The sequence below is a fragment of the Strongylocentrotus purpuratus genome, unplaced genomic scaffold, assembly GCF_000002235.5.
Source record: "Strongylocentrotus purpuratus isolate Spur 01 unplaced genomic scaffold, Spur_5.0 spur5_scaffold_17, whole genome shotgun sequence".
Classification (NCBI taxonomy): Eukaryota; Metazoa; Echinodermata; class Echinoidea; order Camarodonta; family Strongylocentrotidae; genus Strongylocentrotus; species Strongylocentrotus purpuratus.
The window spans coordinates 14,140,681-14,163,091 of record NW_022145602.1 but is presented as its reverse complement, the minus strand read 5'-3'; the positions used below and the strand labels follow the sequence as shown (position 1 = coordinate 14,163,091).

The window sequence follows — 22,411 nt, the reverse complement described above, 5'->3', positions numbered from 1 at the left end:
TCTTGTATGAAATATGAGTAATAAGTAACAAAAATCGTGATAAGAATTGTTTCTAAAATGGTCAAAAGGTATATGTAGATGGAGGCCTTGCCAAAGAATGTTTGTACAGTGGCAGGGATTTGAATCTGGTGCCTAAAGATCCATAATCTGGAGACATAACTGCTAGACCATGGCATCTCTACACAGACAAGAGTGTTGCTAGAGGTGGGGTAGGGGGAAAATGTACATATCTGTCGGCAATAATGGAAATCATGGCATCATTTTCAGTACGTCAACAATCCATTAAAAGCATCTTAATCTTATTTCACATATGTAATTGAATGTTGGCGAAATTGTACTTTATAATTTGAGAAAGGATGCCACGAGACCGTGACCCTATTATCTTTTTGGCATACACAAAAATCTGATTTACCTTGCAAGTAAATTTGGTCCAACACTCCCTCCCCCCCCCCCCTAAATTTCAAAGTGGTCTAGCAATGCCCCAGGGGGGTGTTTCATAAAGCTGTGTGTAAAGTTACGCATGACTTTAAGAATGAATTGAATATGAAGAGCTAAATGGGATTCTCAAATCTTTTTAATTGCATATAAGCTAAAGTTGAAATATGCAGATATAGATTAACCTCAACATTACTAACAAAACAGTTTAATGCAAAGTGTATTTTGGGCTACAATTTAATTGAGATCATAAAAAATACAGTCACACTGTGTTAAAATGTAAGGAAAAACTTTGGGCATCCCATTCGGATCCTCATATTCAAGTCATTTGTAAAGTCATTCGTAACTTTACGCACAACTTTACGAAACGCCCCCCCCCCCCCCTGTACACAGACCGATAGCAAAGGGATGGTGTACTTGCCTGAATCTGTTCGAATGGCACCTCAAAGCCAAAGGATTCGTTGTAGTAAGGATTCAGTGTCCTCTTCTTAATGGTGGTCTTCTTTTTCTTCATCCTCTTGTTGTTCATGTAGAGGGAAATCTTCACATATGGATCTGGTGATGGAGAAAAAAAAAATATTTGAGAAGTGGAAGAGGAGTAATGTTATTGTTTTGATCATCCTTGTATTCATTTCCATCATTATCCTCCTCCTCATCATCAATACCATTGACACCATCATCATTATCATCGTCAATATCATCATCATCCTCATCATGATCATCATATCATGATTATCATCATCATCATCATCATCTTCACCACCACCACTATTATCATCATCATTATCATCATCATTAACACTATCGTCATCATCTTCATCATCATCATCATCACCACCACTATCACTATTATCATTATCATCACCAGCTGATCATCACATCATAATAATCATCACTATCAAGATCATCATCACATCATCGTCATCACCACACATCATCGTCATCATCACCACCACAACTATTATCATCATCATCATCATCACGATCCTCATCATCACCACCACTTTTATCATTATCACCACATCACCACCACCGCCACCACCACCACCGCCGCCGCCACCACCACCGCCGCCGCCGCCGCCGCCACCACCACCACCACCACCACCACCACCACCACCACCACCACCACCACCACCACCACCACCACCACCACCACCACCACCACCACCACCACCACCACCACCACCACCACCACCACCACCACCATCATCATCATCTTCATCCTCTGTGATATTACATGTGCATTGCATAACCGTATCCCCATCTTGTGGAGTATTAATCTCGCCACCAACGAAACCCAGACATTATTCCAAGGCATTAGAAGCCTGCTGATAGCAGAGTGGAATGTAAAGCGATAGTACTCTTTCATACGAGCAGCATTAATGCGGTTAACTTGATTAATGGCGATCGATAAGAGGGTATACAATAAATTGTTCTCCGACTGGAATCGCCCGTCTACCGAGATGTTTAGACAGATTGAAGGAATCGATATCATCTTGGTAAATTATGTACCGAGTCTCAATCACTGTCTGTCTGTATTTCCCTTTGCTTGCTCTCTCTCTCTCTCATTCTTTCTTTCCTTCTCTCATTCTCTGTACATGGGTCTGTCTACCTCACAGCCCCTGCCCCATGTATCTGTCTCACTGTGTCTCACTTTCCTCCCTTCATAAATCTCTCTCTATCTCTCACTAACAATCAAAAACTCTTTCTCTAGCTCCCTCTATTACATTTACAGTACTCCTCTCTCCCTCTCTCTCTCTCTCTCTCACCCTCTCTCTCTCTCTCTCTCTCTCTCGCCCTCTCTCTCTCTCACCCTCTCTATCTCTCTCCCTCTCTCTCTCTCTCCTATCTCTCTGCCTGTCTGTCTGTCTGTCTGTCTTTCTTTCTTTCTCTCTCTCTGAACCAACCTGAAAATCCACCGACGTCCATTTTTTTGAGGTTCTTGGCCTCTAAGATGACCACAGTCAGCTTGCCTCTCTCTCTCTCTCTCTTTCCTTTCCCCCTCTTCTCTCTCTCTCTCAGTCTCTCTCTCTCTCTCTCTGTCAACTAACCTGATAGTCCACCGACGTCCATTTTCTTGAGGTTCTTGGCCTCTAAGATGACCACAGTCAGCTTGCCTCTCTCTCTCTCTCTCTCTCTCTCTCCCCTTCTCTCTCTCTCTCTCTCTCTGTCTTTCTCTCTCTCTTTCTGTCAACCAACCTGATAATCCACCGACGTCCATTTTTTTGAGGTTCTTGGCCTCTAAGATGACCGCAGTCAGCTTGCCTCTCTCCCTCTCTCTCCCCTTCTCTCTCTCTCTCTCTCTCTCTGTCTTTCTCTCTCTCTTTCTGTCAACCAACCCGATAATCCACCGACGTCCATTTTTTTTGAGGTTCTTGGCCTCTAAGATGACCACAGTCAGCTTGCCTCTCTCCCTCTCTCTCTCCCCTTCTCTCTCTCTCTCTCTCTCTCTCTCTCAGTCTTTCTCTCTCTCTCTCTCTCTGTCAACCAACCTGATAGTCCACCGACGTCCATTTTCTTGAGGTTCTTGGCCTCTAAGATGACCACGGTCAGCTTGCCTGCAGTGGGGACGTAACGCAAGGAGAAACAAATGTCTCCCAGCTCTGACTTGCCCTGTAAACAAAAGGAACAAATACCGTCAGCTATGAAATCAAAAATATACAAATAAACATGCCGAATGCTATACAAATGTATTCAGTCCAGATAGATATAATAATTTACCAAATATATCAATTAGTAGATAGGCAGTTTCCCGGCAAACTTTGTATCATCACGTGTTAGTCAAAACATATTTTTTCACATTATTGGTACATTAATAAGAGCTTCCATTTCATTTTTTGAGAGGGGGGCATTTCCAAAACTGGTCGATACCTTTAAAATCGTTATTCTGAATCTACTAAGTAATACAACATGTAAGCTAGATGCATAATCCACTCACCAACTGGGCATTGCAATTCATAGCAAAAATAAATGATCAATTTCAATACAGAGTGTTACATGTAGTCTGCTTCCAAGACAAGGACATCAGTGTCGCCTTCAAAAGCCCTAACACACTAAGAAGTAGGTTGGTTCACCCAAAAGACAAAATCCCAAGAGAGGAAAAGACAGGTATTGTGTACAAGATCACGTGCACAGACTGTGACAATTCATATGTTGGGGAAACTGGCGGAACTCTTAATGAGCGTCTAAAAGAACACAAAAGAGCCCTCAGATTGAGCAACCCATCCCATTCAGCATTAGCTGAACACGCCCTCAAAACAGGACATAACATAGGATGGGAGGATGTCCTCATAATAGACTTTGAAAGTAACTTCTGGGCAAGAAAGGTGAAAGAGTCCATATGGATTAAGAGAATTAAGCCATCACTAAACAGGGACTCTGGGTACCTATTGTCACCGATCTTTGGTCCAGTGATCACAGGACACCAGGCAGTGCAGCGAAGCAAACGTGTGACTCAGATTGATCACTTAGCTTGAGAAAGTCCACAGGAGTGGACGAAAGCTTGCATAACAAATTTAAGGTTGGTAGAAGCTTAAATCTACATGTTATCATTATCCCCAACTGATGAAAGTTTTCTGTATCATGTAGTCTGCTGTTTATTATAATTTTTTCCATCTGTTGAGTACACCCACTTTTTATAAAGCAAAAAGTGCAATGTTAACAGTTTAGAAAATCATTCTAAAAGATGATTTCATGCTTCTCTTTGTATTCTTTGATGTTTTCGGGTTGATTTTTTTCCCTTCTTAAAAAAAATCAAAGTCTAGAACAAACAAACTAGGTAAAACTATACATTTTGAAGATGAAATTAAAAGCCAAAAAATCAAAGTCTAGAACAAACAAACTAGGTAAAACTATACATTTTGAAGATGAAATTAAAAGCCAAAAGATATTTTCATGGATGGCAGGGACACACAGATTTTCAAGAGTTGTTGTTTTTGTGATATTTATAATATGCTTTTTAAAAAAACGCTCCTTACTTTTGCATGTTGTTACCTAACATATATCCCGTTTGTTTGTGCAAAAGTAAAACTCTCATAAAAATAGCAGCTTATACAGTGTGTCCCAGAAAAAACGAAACCGAAAATTATTGATGTTTTATCATAACTTCGATGTTTTATCATAACTTAATCACAATGATAATTAATAAATAACACATATTTGTAAAGCTAAGATCCTCCTCTTTCATTTGATGCATCTCATATGGTACATATTTCAGGCATGAGTGATTAAAATCAATTTGAAGAAAGGTTATTAATCCTCACTCATTTTTCCTGATTGAGGTGTCATATGAAAGGGCAGAAAATGAACTTTCTAGAAATGAGGTTTTCTCTTTGAAATTCAGATACCATCCGCCAAATGACTCTTCGGTACCCTCTCTTCAAATTGATTTTAATCACGCATGTGTGAAATATGTATCATATGAGGTGCATCAAATGAAAGAGAAGGATCTAACCTTTACAAATCTGTGTCATTAATTAATAATAATCAAGATTAAATTATGATAAAACATCGATAATTTTGGTTTTTGTTTTTTCTGGGACGCACTGTATAGGATATAATTTACAAATGAATCTTAATAGTGCATACCTCTCCTCCTGGGACCTCAGCGCTCTGGAGGTCGCGCCACTCTTCAACGACACTGCCCAGGTCAACCTGGCTTAGTTTGACCTTGACCTCCCCTATGATGTCATGGCGGGAGAATCGGTCAAAATCGTAAATGGCAAACACCAGCGTCTTACTCGACACTTCACTGTATGGCACCTGTATAGGACGAGAATTTAAAGACACATATTAATTAGTGGGTTTTCATGGGAAGTTTGACACCATTTGGGTGTTTACCCAATAACAGGTATTGTCAACAGTCAAGATGAGCTTTCAGTTTAATGGCCATTTTGTATTGTGATCAATGTGATTTGATTATTTTGGCAGCATGAAACTTTTACAAATTTCAACGACTCATTAATTTCATGAATCGTCAGCTCCTGAAGTTCACGTACCTTGAATGTGAAGGTCTCATTGAAGACTGGGTTGAGGGTCTTTCTGTGGACTTTGGTTTCGTACTTCTTCTTCTTGTCTGGCATGAGGTAAACCTTGACGTAGGGATCCGATGTCCCTGAGAAGTCCATCCCTGGTAGCTCCGATGCTTGCATGACACCCACATTGAGCTAACAAGGAAAGAATAGTATAGCATGAGTTATAATTTATCTAGAATATTGCTGTATTAGGTAAACTTGGACATACTGTATGGCCATGATGTTCCTGGTAGCTCCCGATGCTTGCATGACACCAACATTGAGCTAGTGAGGAAAGAATATTATACACATAATGTGAAACAAAGTCAATAATATTCTGGCATGAGGTAATCCTTTACATAGGGCTACGATGTCCCAGGTAGCTCCGATGCTTGCATGACACCAACATTGAGCTAGTAAGAAAAGAATATTATACACGTAATGTGAAAGATAGTCAATAATATTGTCTGGCATGAGGTAAACCTTGACATAGGCTATGGTGTCCCTGGTAGCTCCAATGCTTGCATGACACCAACATTGAGCTAATGAGGAAAGAATATTATAGCACGAGTTATAATTTATTTAGAAAATTACTGTATTAGGTTTTATATATCTAAATCTTTGGATGTATTATTATACATTATATTATTTACTTTATGCATTATATATATATGTCACGTCATTACAAAAAGGAAATAAAGAGTGTTTCTGCTGGATATAATTTTCCTTCTGTTTTGCTATAAACACTGCATAGTCAATTGGTTTATACGGTATATATGTTTACAAACAGAATATTGATTTGGTACGTTACATTGTAGATTGATTTATATGATATATATGTTTCCAAACAGAATATTGATATGTTACGTTGCATTGTAAATTGATTTATATGTTTATAAACAGAATATTGATGTACATCAATGAAGTTTAATAAATACAATACAATACAATATACATAATGTGAATGATGTGGAAAGAATGAGAAAAGAATAGTATAAACATAATGTTTAATAATGATAATGATAATAATCCCTACATCATGTATAGTACTTAGTTATCATGTGATGATATCACCTCTCAATGTGCTTCCAAATTATGATTATATTTCAAATTTGATTCTTAATTTTCTGTGATTTTCATCGAAACAGTATATTTCTAGAAGTTATCTTTATACATGTAATAAAGAGAAGGTTAAGTTCTGGGGAGAGGTGAAAAATAATTTGTGAGCGTTTTCATCATTATTATGCAAATGTGGGAGAACATCAGAAAGAATGATCCCTGAAAAGCATGGCTCTTCAAATGCCTTCATATTCTAAATACCAGTATGACAAGTAACAGCTTTAAAAATGAGGTCGGATTTGTATGCCACATGTTTGTGATATGATAACGCTCACAAATTTTGTTTCACCTCTTCCCAGAACTCAACCTTCTCTTTATTAAAGGGATCCAGTAACTTAGTCTTAGAGCCATTAAAAAAATCCTTAATTTAGCACATGCTGCAATAATTATAAACCTTTAGGTCAGTCAGGAAACCCATGACTTTTACAAGCCGATCGCCTGTATGATTATCAAGATATTTATGATTGAAAATCAAAATCAAATTTTGCGTTTGCCAAACGGTTTTCATAACAAATGGGGAAAACGAGTATGGTAAAACCGGTCACTCAAAGGTTTTAACTTTTTTGAGGCACTTCTTGATCCTTTTGAAGCGCAATTTTTTGTTAGGGCTTCAACACCATATCACAGACACTGATAACAAGGAGGGCCGTGCATCTCAGATTTAACATATTTGTTAAACGATGCTTTTAAAACCAACACAACTCACCTTTCCTTCTTGGAAGTCATAATCCAGCGAGAACTGTAGCTTTCCGAGCTTGATCTCAGACTTAACGGAGTCGGTATCGCCTTCTTCGTCCCCTCCGTTATCTAGATCATCGACGTCAGGCTGGATCTGAGGGTGTCGAAAGAAAAAAAGAGAGCCAAGTTAAACGCTGATCCAATATTAATTCTTGCCACGATTCGTTGCAGACTTTGCATTCATTGTCACAGAAAAATGTGTCTGATCTTATGTTGTAGTTTGGGGGTTTTTTTTGTTCAAAGATCATCGACATCAGGCTGGATCTGAAGGTGTCAAAAGAAATAAAGAGAGCCAAGTTAAACGCTGATCCAATATTAATTCTTGCCACGATTCGTTGCAGACTTTGCATTCATTGTCACAGAAAAATGTGTCTGATCTTATGTTGTAGTTTGTGGGGTTTTTTTGTTCAAAGATCATCGACATCAGGCTGGATCTGAAGGTGTCAAAAGAAATAAAGAGAGCCAAGTTAAACGCTGATCCAATATTAATTCTTGCCACGATTCGTTGCAGACTTTGCATTCATTGTCACAGAGAAATGTGTCTGAGCTTATGTTGTAGTTTGTGGGGTTTTTTTGTTCAAAGATCATCGACATTAGGCTGGATCTGAGGGTGTCAAAAGAAACAAAGAGAGCCAGGTTAAATGCTGATCCAATATTAACTCTTGCCACGATTTGTTGCAGACTTTGCATTCATTGTCACAGAGAAATGTGTCTGAGCTTATATTGTAGTTTGTGGGTTTTTTTTTGTTTAAAGATCATCGACATCAGGCTGGATCTGAAGGCGTCAAAAGAAACGAAGAGAGTCAAGTTAAACGCTAATCCAATATTAACTCTTGTCATGATTTGTTTCTAACTTTGCATAATTGTCACAGAAAAATGTGTCTGAGCTTATATTGTAGTTTGTGGGGTTTTTTTTGTTTAAAGATCATCGACATCAGGCTGGATCTGAAGGTGTCAAAAGAAACGAAGAGAGTCAAGTTAAACGCTAATCCAATATTAACTCTTGTCATGATTTGTTTCTAACTTTGCATAATTGTCACAGAAAAATGTGTCTGAGCTTATATTGTAGTTTGTGGTTGTTTTTTGTTTTCCACTGACCGATCTACCAATTTGAGATTCACATAGACTTAGTGATATCATATTTCAAACATTCATAACTTGCTTATTCGTCCGATAATTCAAACTGTTGCGATTCTGTTTCTCCTATTTTTCTGCTTTCATACAAATCAACTTATTACTAGGGTTGGATTGCCCTTTAAATTTCTACACCAGTTGTAACAAGACCGACGCCAGACGGACGCCGGACCACCACCAGACTGACACCAGACCGACACCAGACAGACACCAGACGAACACCAGACCGATGCCAGACAGACACCAGACGAACACCAGACCGACGCCAGACAGACACCAGACCGACACCAGACCACCACCAGACCGACACCATACCGATACCAGACCGATGCCAGACCGACGCCAGACAGACAACAAACCAAACAAATACTAACACGATCTCAAAACCCCAAGAATCGTTTGGTTTGGAGTCGATTTGGAGATGTGGATGAGGTATTAGGGGTATGAACTATTAGAGTTTTGACCAGGGTCGATGTTAAGAATTGAGTAACTGTTAGAAAATTACTGCCTACCAAGTGATCCTGGAACAAGTTTCATAAATTAATGAAGAAAAAAGTTTCATACAATCCAGTTAAAGATAAAGTTGAGTTGTGGTCATGCAATTGCATTATGAAAGAAACATTGTGGAATCGATCAGAAAAGGTTGATTATCTAGCATATATTGGTGTGTACTGCAAGGTTGTGGAATCATCCAAATTATAAGAAATTTGACCCAGTCTTGGTAAAGTTACAAGCACTGTACACAGAAAGATGTATATGGGACTATGTGAAACATGCGTGATATCTATCAGGTCCAAATAGATATAATAATTTACCAAATATATCAATTAGTAGGCGGTTTCTCAGCAAAATTTATATCATCACGTATTAGTCAAAACATATTCTTTCAAATGATTGGTAATAAGAGCTTCCATTTCATTTTTTGAGAGGGGGGGTGGGGCGTTTCCAAAACTGATCTTTACCTTTAAAGATGTAATGGTGCTCTTCTGAACTATGTTCATGTCAGAATATTGACAGTTTAGGCTTGGCAGATGTCAAAGCAGAAACTTTCATGTTTAGAAAATATTTGCAAAATCAAGTATAATATTTCACAAGCTATTCATTGATTGTTCAATATAAATAAAAAGGTATAACATTACAGCATTCACAAAGTCATTTGCATCACCTCCCTCCAAACTCGTATTCATCTTTTCAAAAAAGATTTTAGACAGATTTTAGACAGATTTTAGACAGTTTCCAGTAGGACGTGTTCATCGGTGTTCATCGGTTCATCATGCAATGTTTTGTCTGAATTTGTATCATAATTTTTTTAAATGTACTTGCACAACTGTACATGTGCCATTAAGTGGCACACATTGAACAAATGTGATGTTCTTTTTTTAAGGCATTATAAAATGAAAACATTGTTAAATGATTTCCATTTATTTGAGGGGGGAAAAAAAAAACATCACTTGGAATAAAAAAAATGACTACATACACGTACATGTAAATAGTCTAAGCACAATAAAACAATGCCCTAATTCACCTTTAAATAAGTCTGTATATTATGCAAACACACAAATTGACACACCCTCATCATATTTTCCATATGGCACCACACACCCAATCATATGTAGGCACCTCAATGTAATATGAGAACATCTATCTCGTATCTTTAGCCTTAAGGCCAACAATGATGTTGGCAAATTAACCTCCATTGTATGAAACCACCTTGGCTGGTCTACATACATGTATAATGTGTTTTAAATAAATGTATGGTTCTGACTCTCTTTTAGCTGAGCCATTGCCAATTTGATGGCAACATTAGATCCTCATGGGCAATAGAGCGTTTCGACACTGCAGGCATACAAGATTTCTGAAAAGGTCATCTTCCTTAAAGGTCATATTTGAGGAGCGGTATGACGAGAAGCTGAAAAGGGAGATATTTATCTCATTCTCTAAAATGATGTTACATCAGGATACTGATAAATGAATATAAAATGAATTTCAACAAGATGAATTTGTCACAGGAAGATGAATGGAGTGGTCTGCCTTTTAATCTGAATAACTGGAAGACTATAAACATCTCTGAAGGAGAATAGATTCATATATTATATGGGACAAATTGATGTTGCAGTATACATTGATGGTGATAAGGATGATCATCACGATGATCATAAGGAAATAGTTGAGATGACATTTATGACGAAGAAATGATGAGGATAATGATACATGAAGTAATTATTCTGATTTAAAAATCATGTTAATATAGTAGATAATAATGATGAAAAGGATGATTATGTGATAATAATATTAACAACGAACAGACCCGTTTAATGTTTTTCAATATATGTTTCTCTCCATGGTAAACATAATCTTACTCTCTTTAACTCTCCAACCCTTCCTACCAGTAAGCTTTTTACATGTCTGATGTTATCCTCTTATATTCTACCCCCCCCCCCTCTCTCTCTGTTTGTTTAATCCCTTCTATATTTTTGAGATTGTCTTTCTTTCTGTTTATTGTTCTATCTTTTGCAATCACCTTCTGTATCTCCACTTTTTCCAATTATTATTTCTCCCTCCCCTTTCCCATCTCCATCTCTCTCATCTCCCATTCTCTCCTCTCCTCCACATTTCTCTCAAAGATTGATCATTAATGAATAATATATATGTGATATTCATCATCTAACAAGAAGAATGTGTCAATGCATGCCATCCATATTTCTTAGGGACCTGACTGGGATATTATAATTGACAGATTGAATGAGATTACGCACATCTTCTACTTGAGTACCGGTATTGTTTGAGAATATAATTATAGCTCCCATAATACTGAAAATGAAATCTATATCTGTCCCTCAAAATGTGCCTGTCATGGCAGTTTGGTACAGTAAATTGTGTTCTCCCTCTCTCTCTCTCTCTCTCTCTCTCCTCCTCTCTCTCTCTCTCTCTCTCTCTCTCTCTCTCTCTCTCTCTCTCTCTCTCCATAGACGTAATACACATACACACAATGCCCCAACATGTACCATTTCTCTGCTTATCTCTTCCTTTCTCTCTCCTTTCTTTCTTTCTCCCTCCCTCCTTCCATCCCTCCCTCCCACCCTCCTTCCCCCATTCCTCTCTCTCCTCACTCTCTCTAATATCATTCTCCCCTTTGCTTTTAATATAAACCTTAAATCATAACCCATTCTCTTCTATTTTCCCCAAGTCTTCCCTGAGTGCCCTCCCTCTACAATACACTCCACATGAGCTCCGTTCTAAACCATATGTTCATTCTCATTGCACCGCCATTCACATTACACGTAGAGGCTTCCAACCTGTATTATGTATGCACAGCTAGGTACCACTTCAAGTATTCAATAATATTTGTCAATAAACATTCCCACCAACACGCCCTACTTCACAATACTGTCTCCATCATCAAAATGAGGTCATCAATTAAAACAGGTTTAATATGCACAATAATTCCAACCCATGCATGCAGAAGTAATATTACAATTCTGACTATGAGGTACTACTGGTACATATAAGTGGGTGTATATCATAGATTTCTGCGGACTTACATGTATTATGAAGAAAGTCAGTCAGACTATGTCTGTACATAGATTGGGCTTATAAGTACACCAAGTTTGAGGCCGAAAACAAGACAGAAAAGGAGAAAATACTGGTATGTCCACATACATGTATAAATGCTATCAACAATTATTTTGAGAGGGAAACTGGTGAAATACAAAGTCCCTTCCCCCCCCCCCCCCCCCTCATTCTCTCTTTTTTCTTTCTCTTTCTCTCTCCCTCTTTCTCACTCACTCTCTCTCCACACACACACACATGCACAAACACACTTATATACATGTACTGTATATGTATTTTTCCTGGAGATTTTAAGTGTTCCTTGTACATGGATTTAAGCTTATAATAATCAGAGTACAAGAACAAGAACTGACCTCAAAGTTCAAAGTGTATTCTGTTTACAAATCCTCAACATATTTTTGCAGACAAATCATTAAAAATATCATTGAGAGGACTACTCAAATTGGATAAGTAAATTATAGTCCTTTGTATTTCTCTGATCCTGGTGGAAATTCCAGCTGCTCAGTTGTGTGTGAGTTAATTTTCACATCATCAAACAAAACTGTTGGCGGGTGTTTCACAGAGATCCTAAGTCAAACTAAAGTTAAGTTGGACTTGTGGAATTATGGAGAGCCATTTGTAGCCTTAAAATAAAATATATTTAAAAGCAACAATTCAAGTACTTTATGACTTTTTATGAATTCCACATCAAGAACAGGAAATTTCTTTGATAGTAGAAACTAGAAAATAGTAATGATTTGTATCAACATTTTATGCCGCTTTAAATAACTTTTACAAAATATTTTCATAGATGTTAACAGCTTTCCATAAATTTTAATCTTAGAGATTAGTTCAACTTAGGATCTTTGTGAAACACCCCCCAGGTTTCTCTCACCATTATTATCTTTAGATAATATTTTTCCTTCAATAATGAACTATTAAAAGTGTAAATTCTGTAGATTTTTGACCATGATTTGTATGTCCCTTGAGATACCAATGCCAGTATGGTGAGAGAAAACAGTGGCATGAACGGCCAGCCACAGTTAAGTCCAACTTAAAGTCGATCATAGTCTTTGTGAAACACTCCCCTGGATTCTTAGCCCCCAAATCTATTTATTGTTTACAGATCCTTATGTTGGCTAACACAAATTCTCTTGAATGCCATTGCCATGATTTGAAATAGAAAAGATTTCTTCAACCAGAAAATCTTTTCATGCTTTAATAGCGTTTGGGTTCAATGACAATGCTCTACTTCAGGGTTCTAAACCGTAATACCTTGATGGTCCAGTTGTGATTTCTATGAAAGTTATAATGGACGAAACATGCCTGAGAAATCTTATGGTCGATCGTATACTGCAACTAAAGTAGAACAATGTACAATTGATCGCTGGAAAGCCGGGCCCGACTCGAACATTATTCTATTTTGTTTCAGACTTAGACAATCTACTCCTTAATTTTACAGTGATGACACTTGTATATTGTAGAAAATGAGGCTTGTTCTATGTCTGACCTAAGGAGAATTATTACAGTTTCAACAGCAAAAACAGCCTGCAGGGCCAGTGCTACCATTCGTTAAAATAGCTTCCTGAAAAAGAACACCAAATTGAGTTTGAAACGCACCTCTGCTCAAGTAAGGTGAACATATTTATCTGGATGAAAAAACATTATCTGGATGAAAAGAATTAATCCTTCACTGCATAGGGACTCATGCTATTCATTCTCACATTTATATCTTCGCTCCAGCGATCTTGAGGCAGCAAACAGCAAGAAATTGTGTGAACGGTCAATGCTCTATGCTTGGTACTGTATCTAATCTCAAGATCATCAGTCTTGATTGGTAGTCAAGAGGGCATCACAAATCTTCCTGCATGTTTATGCCTAGAAGCCCTTCATCAAAATTTAATCCCAAATGGAATTAAGAAACTATTCCCACTGCTACTACTACTCAGTCTGACTCACTCTACACTGTTAATATACCGGTACCTAATGTACATATTCTACAAATGCTCTATGGCCACTACTTATTATAGTATGGTCCCACTAACTACATTCTGAGTTTATTATACACACACATGCACACAGTGTGGCACCACAGCTAGAAATGAGACACAGTCCCATCCACTTCAATCTGTGTTAACTAAATGTATGTACAGTATGCACTGTTGTGCTAGCAGCTTAAAATGCACATTCCCTCCTACAGGGTACTTCATTCTGTGTTACCTTATGTTACTCAATTAGCACATACTTTCACAGCTAAATCTGACACAGTCCTATCTATTTCATTCTGTGTTACCTATTGTACCTACATTGAGGTGTCCCTGCCTTTAAATTCATTTTAATCCTAAAACGTTTGCCTTATAATTTTCATTCATCCTAAAACTCTCAGTTCCACCAATAAACACTGTAGTGCCGCTACTAAGTTATTTAAAATTTCATATCCTAAAATTCTCACTTGCTCCAATCTGTGTTACATGTACCTACATAAATTTTCACTGTAGTCCCATCCTCTTCAATCTGTGTTATCTATCATGACAACTAAAATATTGTCACAGTCCCACCTACTCCATTCCCTGTTTCTACCTACGTACACACTGTGGTTTGACTGCTAATAGTTTCTCCTCTTCTTCGTCTACTGCCTCTATCACTGTGGATAGTTTCTGGCTCTGGGTCTGCTTCACATATTTCTCTCGATAGTCCTTGACTCTACTCGAAGTCCCGCCTTTCTGGCCTGGATTTTTGCGTGTAATGGACCTTTTGATGTCCCTATACCCAGCTAAGAACTAAGATAGGAGAGATACATGAAGACCTCACATCCATGGACTTAAAACACATCTATGTGTAACTGTAACCATGCATTGATTGAAGTCCAAACATGTGGATCATATTTTCAATAATTCATGGAAATGCTTCATTTAGATTGAAATTCAGTAGAACTCGAGACTGAAATCAAAAATAAGAAAAAGGAACCCATAAAAGGGTAAAAATTAGAGGCAGCTGAAGTAAAGAGCTTGTATTAGAAAATGTTTGATGCCGCTATATATAGCAATAAAATATTAAATGGACTATGCCTCAAATGGGCGTGTAACACAAGTAGATGCATACTACTTGTATTAAGCATGCACTGATTGTCCATACATGTAGGCCTACATATAGAATTTGTAGACAATTTGTGCATACATCTCAGTTAGATGTAGAATTAACGCTAATATGAATTTGGGATTAGCATAAGTTAAGAACAACCCATTAAAGAGGGTAAATTCAACACAATCAAAATAAACAGGCCGTAATGAACCTACATGTATGTATACTTTCTCTTTGTATACATATAAACTTGACAAATTGAAAAGATTCCAATCATTCTTACTTATTATGCATGGTACTAAAAATGTATGTAACATAGAAATGAAAAAAAAAATTCAACTCTCAATAAATGTGAGATATCCAAATAGAGAAAATATCTCAGTTAGATGTAAAACTGGCATAAACTTGAAAATTCTTTAAGACGAAATGTATGAACAATAGGTAAAGAACAACTGATTCAAAATGGTAAATACTAAATAAAACACAACCAAAAAATAAATGAACTTAAAACTGAATTAGTCTGTAAACTGAACCAAAAATCTTTGGAGCTCCATTTGCTCTGATTTACTAATACTATGAAGCCTGAAACAGTGATGTAACATGGGCTGAAAAAGAGGCAACAGCCTGTAATCTGGAATCCATAAACAAACATTATAATGGCTTGACACTATCAGGCGCTAGGCACACAAGGGGGCTAAAATATAAATCCTAATTGCCCAAAATGTCAAAATTCTTACATAGGGCCCTATGTGTGCAAACCCTAAAAATGTCCATCTGTTCCCCAAATGCAAAATTTAGTGTGGATTCCCGCACATACATGTATAGTATTTAACATACACAGATGCCAGTGTCCATGTACATTGTACATTTTTGTATTGTAGCAAGCATTGATTCAGCCCTCAAAGTGAAGATACAATTTGGGCAAAGATCTATGTTAGATATGAAAATAGCTATAGAACTGTAAGCATTTATAGATTGTAACAAAAAACACATTTGCACACGTAAATGTACGACTCCATTACCATGATTTTTGTTCCTGTTACTAATTAGTGTTATAATTAACTCATAAAATATTTTAACTAATAAAACATAACCAATGAAAATAACTTAAATTGAATTTTTACACTTTGCAGTGATTTTTTTCATTTGGTCATGAAGCAAATTACCAAAAGTGAACAGATGGCCTCGGTGTAGATTATGATCAAGAGACAATTGAAAGAGTGTGTGTGTGGGGGGGGGGGGGCCTTGCCAAAGCTAATGCAATTTGCTTGGTTGGGTTACTGCAAAACTCTCTGTAAACCTGCATGTACATTGTTTAAAATATTTGTCTCACACGAAAGACAAATTATTATTTACAATGACATCATGTATGAATGTTCAATCATGTGCAAACTAGTATTAATACAGTTTGTGAAATAATAAGAAAATATATACTCAGTGTCAACTGTTTCGATAGACCAGTGTTTGAATTACATGTAGGGCAGTCAATGATGCTCAAGGCTATTCCGATCATGGCTTGTAGAATATCACTTGTGCATGAACACCATGCGATGCAATAAAACCAGGGGAATGATAATATATAATCTTGACCTCGGCAGGTACATGTACATGTACATGTAGTCTAATAGTGTTCAGACCTTCTTTTAGGGGGATGGGTTTCAAACTGAGTATATGAACCACTATGCTGCAGGAGTGGTAATCGATCGGCACTGATATCTTTATTCATTTATTTTCATTTTTTTGTTACATTCACAGAAAATGGTGAAAACTACAATTAACATGGATTTGTTTAAAACTTAATGATTTGATGAAAAGACTATAACGAAATTACGAAACACTGTGCATCCATGCAGTGAGGTAGCTTCTGGTATATTGCTATCCTGTAAATTAATGATTAATTGTTTTAACAAGTCTCCCCCCCCCCCCTCTATCCGCTCTCTCTCCGTTCTCCCTCTCCCTCTCTCTCTCTCTCTCTCTCTCTCTTTCTCTCTCAGCACACATAGCTACACAGGCATCTCATATCAATCAACATGTATGCAGCCAACTTCAAAATTAATATTCGTGTGCAATGCATCCTTAGTATACCATAGGTCAAACCTTCATATTTGCATGATTTGTGTTTCCTTGTGGTATTTCATTAAATGAAATAAATTCAATATGATCTCACTCCCTATTAGATCTTTTAATAAGTTAAAGACAGAATAAAAATGTACCGTAACAAAGCAGACAAAGGAAGATTTGTTGGCCAACATAAGGATCTGTAAACAAGAAACAGATTTGGGGCTAAGAGTCCTGCAGTCTAGTTTGATGTGAAAATTAAAGGTAAAGACCAGTTATGGTCATGAGATTGCATTGTGAAAGAAACGTTGTGGAATCGATCAGAAAAGGTTGATCATCTAGCATCTAGCATCTGCAAGGTTCTGGAATCATCAAAATGATAAGAAATTTGGCCCATTCTTCGTAACGTTACAAGCACTATACACAGAAAGATGTATATGGGACTACCCTATATCTCTCACAGACCATGAGAGAAACAAATTTACCAAATATATGAATTAGTAGGCGGTTTCCCGGCAATTTTTTTGTCATCATGTATTAGTCAAAACATATTCTTTCACATGATTGGTAATGAGAGCTTCCATTTCATTTTTTGAAATTGGGGCGTTTCCAATACTGGTCTTTACCTTTAACTCAAACCCCAAAATAGACAAAAGGGCTTGGCTTACTACTGTACATGCATTGTATGAGTACATGATGCTTCTACAAATTTATGACAAAGCTTGTATGCATGAATAATTAGTCTTCTAGTCAAAGCAGGCAGGAACACAGCTGCTGGGCCAATAAAGCTAATTAAGCAGCCCTCTAATGACAGCTGAGGGCTCATTGATTATCCCATGGAAGCACAAAAGACCAGCTCCAATCAGACTCATGAATAAAACATGAGCTCATTAGCATACATGTTGATATAGATCTAGAACACAGGGTCACTGGTAGATGTAGGCAACCTCCCCCCCCCCCCCCCCCCCCCCCCCCCCTCCCTGCTCTAATCTGATTCATGAATAAAACATGAACTTGAGGACTCATTGATTATCTCATGGATGAACAAAAGATCAGACTCATGAATAAAACATGAGCTCATTATCATAGATCTAGAACAAAAGGTCATTGGTACATGGAGGTACATGTACCCCCCCCCCCCCTGCTCTAATCTGACTCATGAATAGAACATGAACTCATTATCAGAAATATCCATGTAAAACAAATGATGAACATAATTCAACAGATTCAATGATGGATGCAGGAAAAACCAGTTCCAAGCAGATATCTGAATAAAACATGAGCACATTAGCATACACACACACACGCAAAACTGATGAGGAACAACAGTTCATTGATACACTGTACATGGATACAAAGAAGGACAGCTCCAATTTGACCTATGAATAGAATATGAGTTCATTAGCATAGATCCTGGTAAAATTGAAGAGGAACAAAGACTCAATGTTCCATGAGTGACTCGATCAAAAGACCAGCTCTGATCAGACTCATGAATAAAACATGAGCTCATTAGCATAGATCCTCTTAAAATTGAAGAGGAACAAAGACTCAATGTTCCATGGATGACTTGATCAAAAGACCAGCTCTGATCAGACTCATGAATAAAATATGAGCTTAATATCCATGCAAAACCTACAGGTGTATAATAAGGACAAAAATTGATATATGGATGAATAAAAGACCACCTCCAATCAGATTTATGAATAATAAAGCACTGTTGAATTATTAAAGGCAAAACCACTTGCAAGCCCACACATGTACACAAATACAATGCAACTCATATTAATCTAAAAATTTGCAATTCTAGACATTTGTTAATGCACCTGCGAAAGATTATTGGAGCTCCTGCTCTAAAATAAATTTGATCATCCATTCCCTATGAATAACCATAATCAATCAAACTGATTTAACATAAATTTCCAACATACAGCGTACATGTTATCCCAGTGATCCTATTCAACAATATTGAATTAAAAGGTCTATAAGAATGAGATTGTTTTGAAATTTTTGGGGCCCATGTGTACATGTTCATAAATTTCTAAACAATTTTCATCAGGAATTCAGGATGGTTTCAATAATTAGAAATGAGTTCCATGTACATGTACATCCAAACATTATTTACATATTTGACGGTTCTGTGAGACCCTATCCTGGCCTACACTGTACATGTACATGTACATGTACATCAACAAGATTTACCCCCTAAACTGGACCCACGATGAAAAAACGGAAGAGGAAATTACGAGACTTGGAGCATTCCAACAGATCACCTGCCATTTTAGCTTTTGCCCTATCCAACAACCTATTGGCTGATCAATGAAATGGGTACATGTGTAGACAGTGTACACACCTAAGGTATACACTGGACGGTAATATACAGTATGGAGTGTGTGATGGATATGGTTGGACATATACTTAGACGCCCCCAAAATATATAAAAATGAAAATAAACATCTATAATATTAGAATGTGTACATCAAAAAAAGGGAAAACAATGCCAATCATGATTTACAAACTGTATTCGACATGGAGCCAAACGATATGTGTTGTTTCCTTTATCAAGCAAGTACAAGACAGTACAGACCTACATGTACATTGTACATACATGTACTGTACACATTGTGTATTCCCTGAAAACACATACCGGTATGTTTTGGATATATAGTATGTGCACATGAATGTATAACTTGCTAATTCCCAACTCTTTCATCCCAAAAATTCTTAGCTTCTTTGCCATTCAGACATCACATAACATCACAGATTCAAATATACAGTAATTGAATTTGGCATTTTTTTTATAGGTAAAATATTCTTAGAATCAAAACTCACGGTGCAGAAGGAATATGAAGACAACGAAATGCGGCGATTGGGATGAGCGTTTTCGTCAAGGCATGAAATTTAAACATAAAAATTAAAAAAACAGGGAGATATGTAATGAATGAAATGCTCATCCACAATGGTTCAAATGCACTCACGACAAATGATACCAAGGACTCAGATGGGGAATGATCCTTGATGAGGGTCAAAGGTTACATACGATCAGGGTCAAGGTTATATACAATCGGGGTCAAAGGTTATATACACTGTAAGTAATGCATTGGAATGGATGAATGTCATGTATACCATGAATATGAAAGTATTTGTATAAAGAAGGCATGCTATGATTGAAGAGGGAACTTGTAGATCACAATTCACAAACACAGACAGACCCCAAAACATGCAAGATGCATATACTGTATATTAAACACTAATTTCCCCCACCATAAAAACAGAGAGAAAAAGTTACACAAAACACCAATACTTGATCAGCTCTACATTGTACACACTCTTTCAGTTACGGATTATAGAAAAATACCACCCATAAATATTGGATTAGAAAATCACAGGTACAGGTTTAACAATGTACATGTACATGTATATGAAACAAAAATAATATTCACTACATAAAGTGAAATATCACAGATACATAAAGTACATGTTTACCAGCCGACATATACAGTAGATCTGTATGTTTCTTTTGAAGCAAAATAGAAATTTAAAATACAAGGTTGTTTGATATTGTCGTTCAATCCCGATTCCTGAAGTTCCTTTCAATTGTGTAATTGTCATTTATGTAATGACTGAATTTAATTAAATTACATATTCTGTGCAATGTACACTGTACATGCAGGGGTGCTGCCAGTAGGGTGATTTATTCAACCACATAACAGAGAGTTAACAACCTGCCTCGAAAACATGTTTGAATCATTGCATTACCGGTACATGTACATGTAGCTTTGTTAGCTTTTGGTTTCAAAATCAGGTTCTACAATCTAAATTTACAATTTACACTTACAGTTATACTATTATTTACTATCATCCCTTGACACCCCCCCCCCCCTCCCCTCCCCCGCCCTACTGCCCAGCCCCCTCCCCAATGACAAGAGGCACCAATGTCTCAACCATTGTCTGAGCGTTGTCCAATTCCACCCTGGTGCAATTTGTGTTTCAAAAGGGCGCATATGTAATTATGGGTAGGCAAGATGAGCCACGTTTCTTATTGATTTTCTTCTTGCTCATGCCAGGTCCATCAATAAATGACTGTGTCTCTAGTGTACGCATCATAAGGTATCACTCCACCATGGAGATATATATACACAGTACATGTACAATGTACGTGTACACCGGTATCATTGGTCCTATACGACATGTGTGCATACAGAATTATTACACTACCGGTACATACTAACATTTATGGATATTATTAAACTATGCAAAACTTGAAATAGAACGTGCTTTCAAAGGGATGATCGAAGTATCATACATTTTAATTATTAATGCTTGCACTGGCTAAACCATTTACAAATTATTTGAAAGAAGATTTAACAGCACCTTCAAGGATATTTAAGTGGGAGGGATAGGGTAAACATTAAGAAATGCATTTGCACTCAGGGTGAGCCATGGGTACATGTAGTCCGGCAGCCAAACCTTGATTTGGGGCCTTACCTTGTTTTGGTGAAATAAGTTTTTTTTTTAATGGATTCTGATTGTCTAGGTATCCACTGTGAACAAGCAAAAAACTGGAGCTCTGTCAGCCCTGAGCAATTTGAGATATAAGCAAAAACAAAATGGTCACCAAAATGGCGTTTTCTGCTCTAAAAATATGTGAAAATGTATACTTTGTCATGTTTTTATTGCTGCATTTAGATCCCTTTTCTGATTTTTTTTTACCAGATATGATATATATCGTCCCTGTTTTCACGAAGTGACGGTAGTGAGGAAAATCGTAACGCAAAGTGAATGCAATTTTTTTTCACTACCGTCACTTCGTGAAAACAGCGACGATATGATACATATTTTGATAATTCTAAATATTATTTTAGATGGCAGAGCAATTTATACATTATTTATTATTATTTATACAGTGTGAGTGTACATGTAATTACTGTCTGAAATATAATTTCAGACAGTATGGCACACAGCTGGATGACTTTGCAGATACTGGAGGACATCAACGAAGCGAATCGTCCGAGGAATTGCCCTTATTTAGCAGAGGACACCCATTTACTCTTTACTTTTTATAATTACACTGTAGTGAGCTTTCTTTGAATTCTTTTTATGTCAGTCTGGATAAAAATCATAGAAGAAATATCCTCCTGAAATGAATTGCTCTTCCAATAACCTCCTTTTTCAAAATAAGACAAGATTTGGAACTGATATACATTAAATTAAAGCTGTAAAGATACTGGAGAAGATCAACCAAGCGAATAGTCCGAAGGCTTCGCTGGAATTTTGTTAATTGAGCT

At 37.1% G+C, this 22,411-nt stretch overlaps 1 protein-coding gene across 4 annotated transcripts in view; it reads right to left on the bottom strand.

Moving 5' to 3' along the window:
- LOC115917880 (synaptotagmin-1-like) overlaps positions 1-22,411 on the bottom strand; it is a 41,688-nt gene that overhangs the window by 6,584 nt on the left and 12,693 nt on the right. For 2 of the 4 annotated variants that reach the window (XM_030987762.1, XM_030987764.1), the window contains exons 4-9: positions 7,273-7,398; positions 5,433-5,600; positions 5,023-5,196; positions 2,994-3,048; positions 2,487-2,552; positions 857-990 (exon numbers count right to left, since the gene is read on the bottom strand). In XM_030987762.1, the coding sequence (XP_030843622.1) occupies positions 857-990; positions 2,487-2,552; positions 2,994-3,048; positions 5,023-5,196; positions 5,433-5,600; positions 7,273-7,398 (723 nt within the window). Of the gene's footprint in view, positions 1-856; positions 991-2,486; positions 2,553-2,927; positions 3,049-5,022; positions 5,197-5,432; positions 5,601-7,272; positions 7,399-22,411 lie in introns of all 4 variants that reach the window. The other 2 variants (XM_030987765.1, XM_030987763.1) reach the window with 2 other exon arrangements.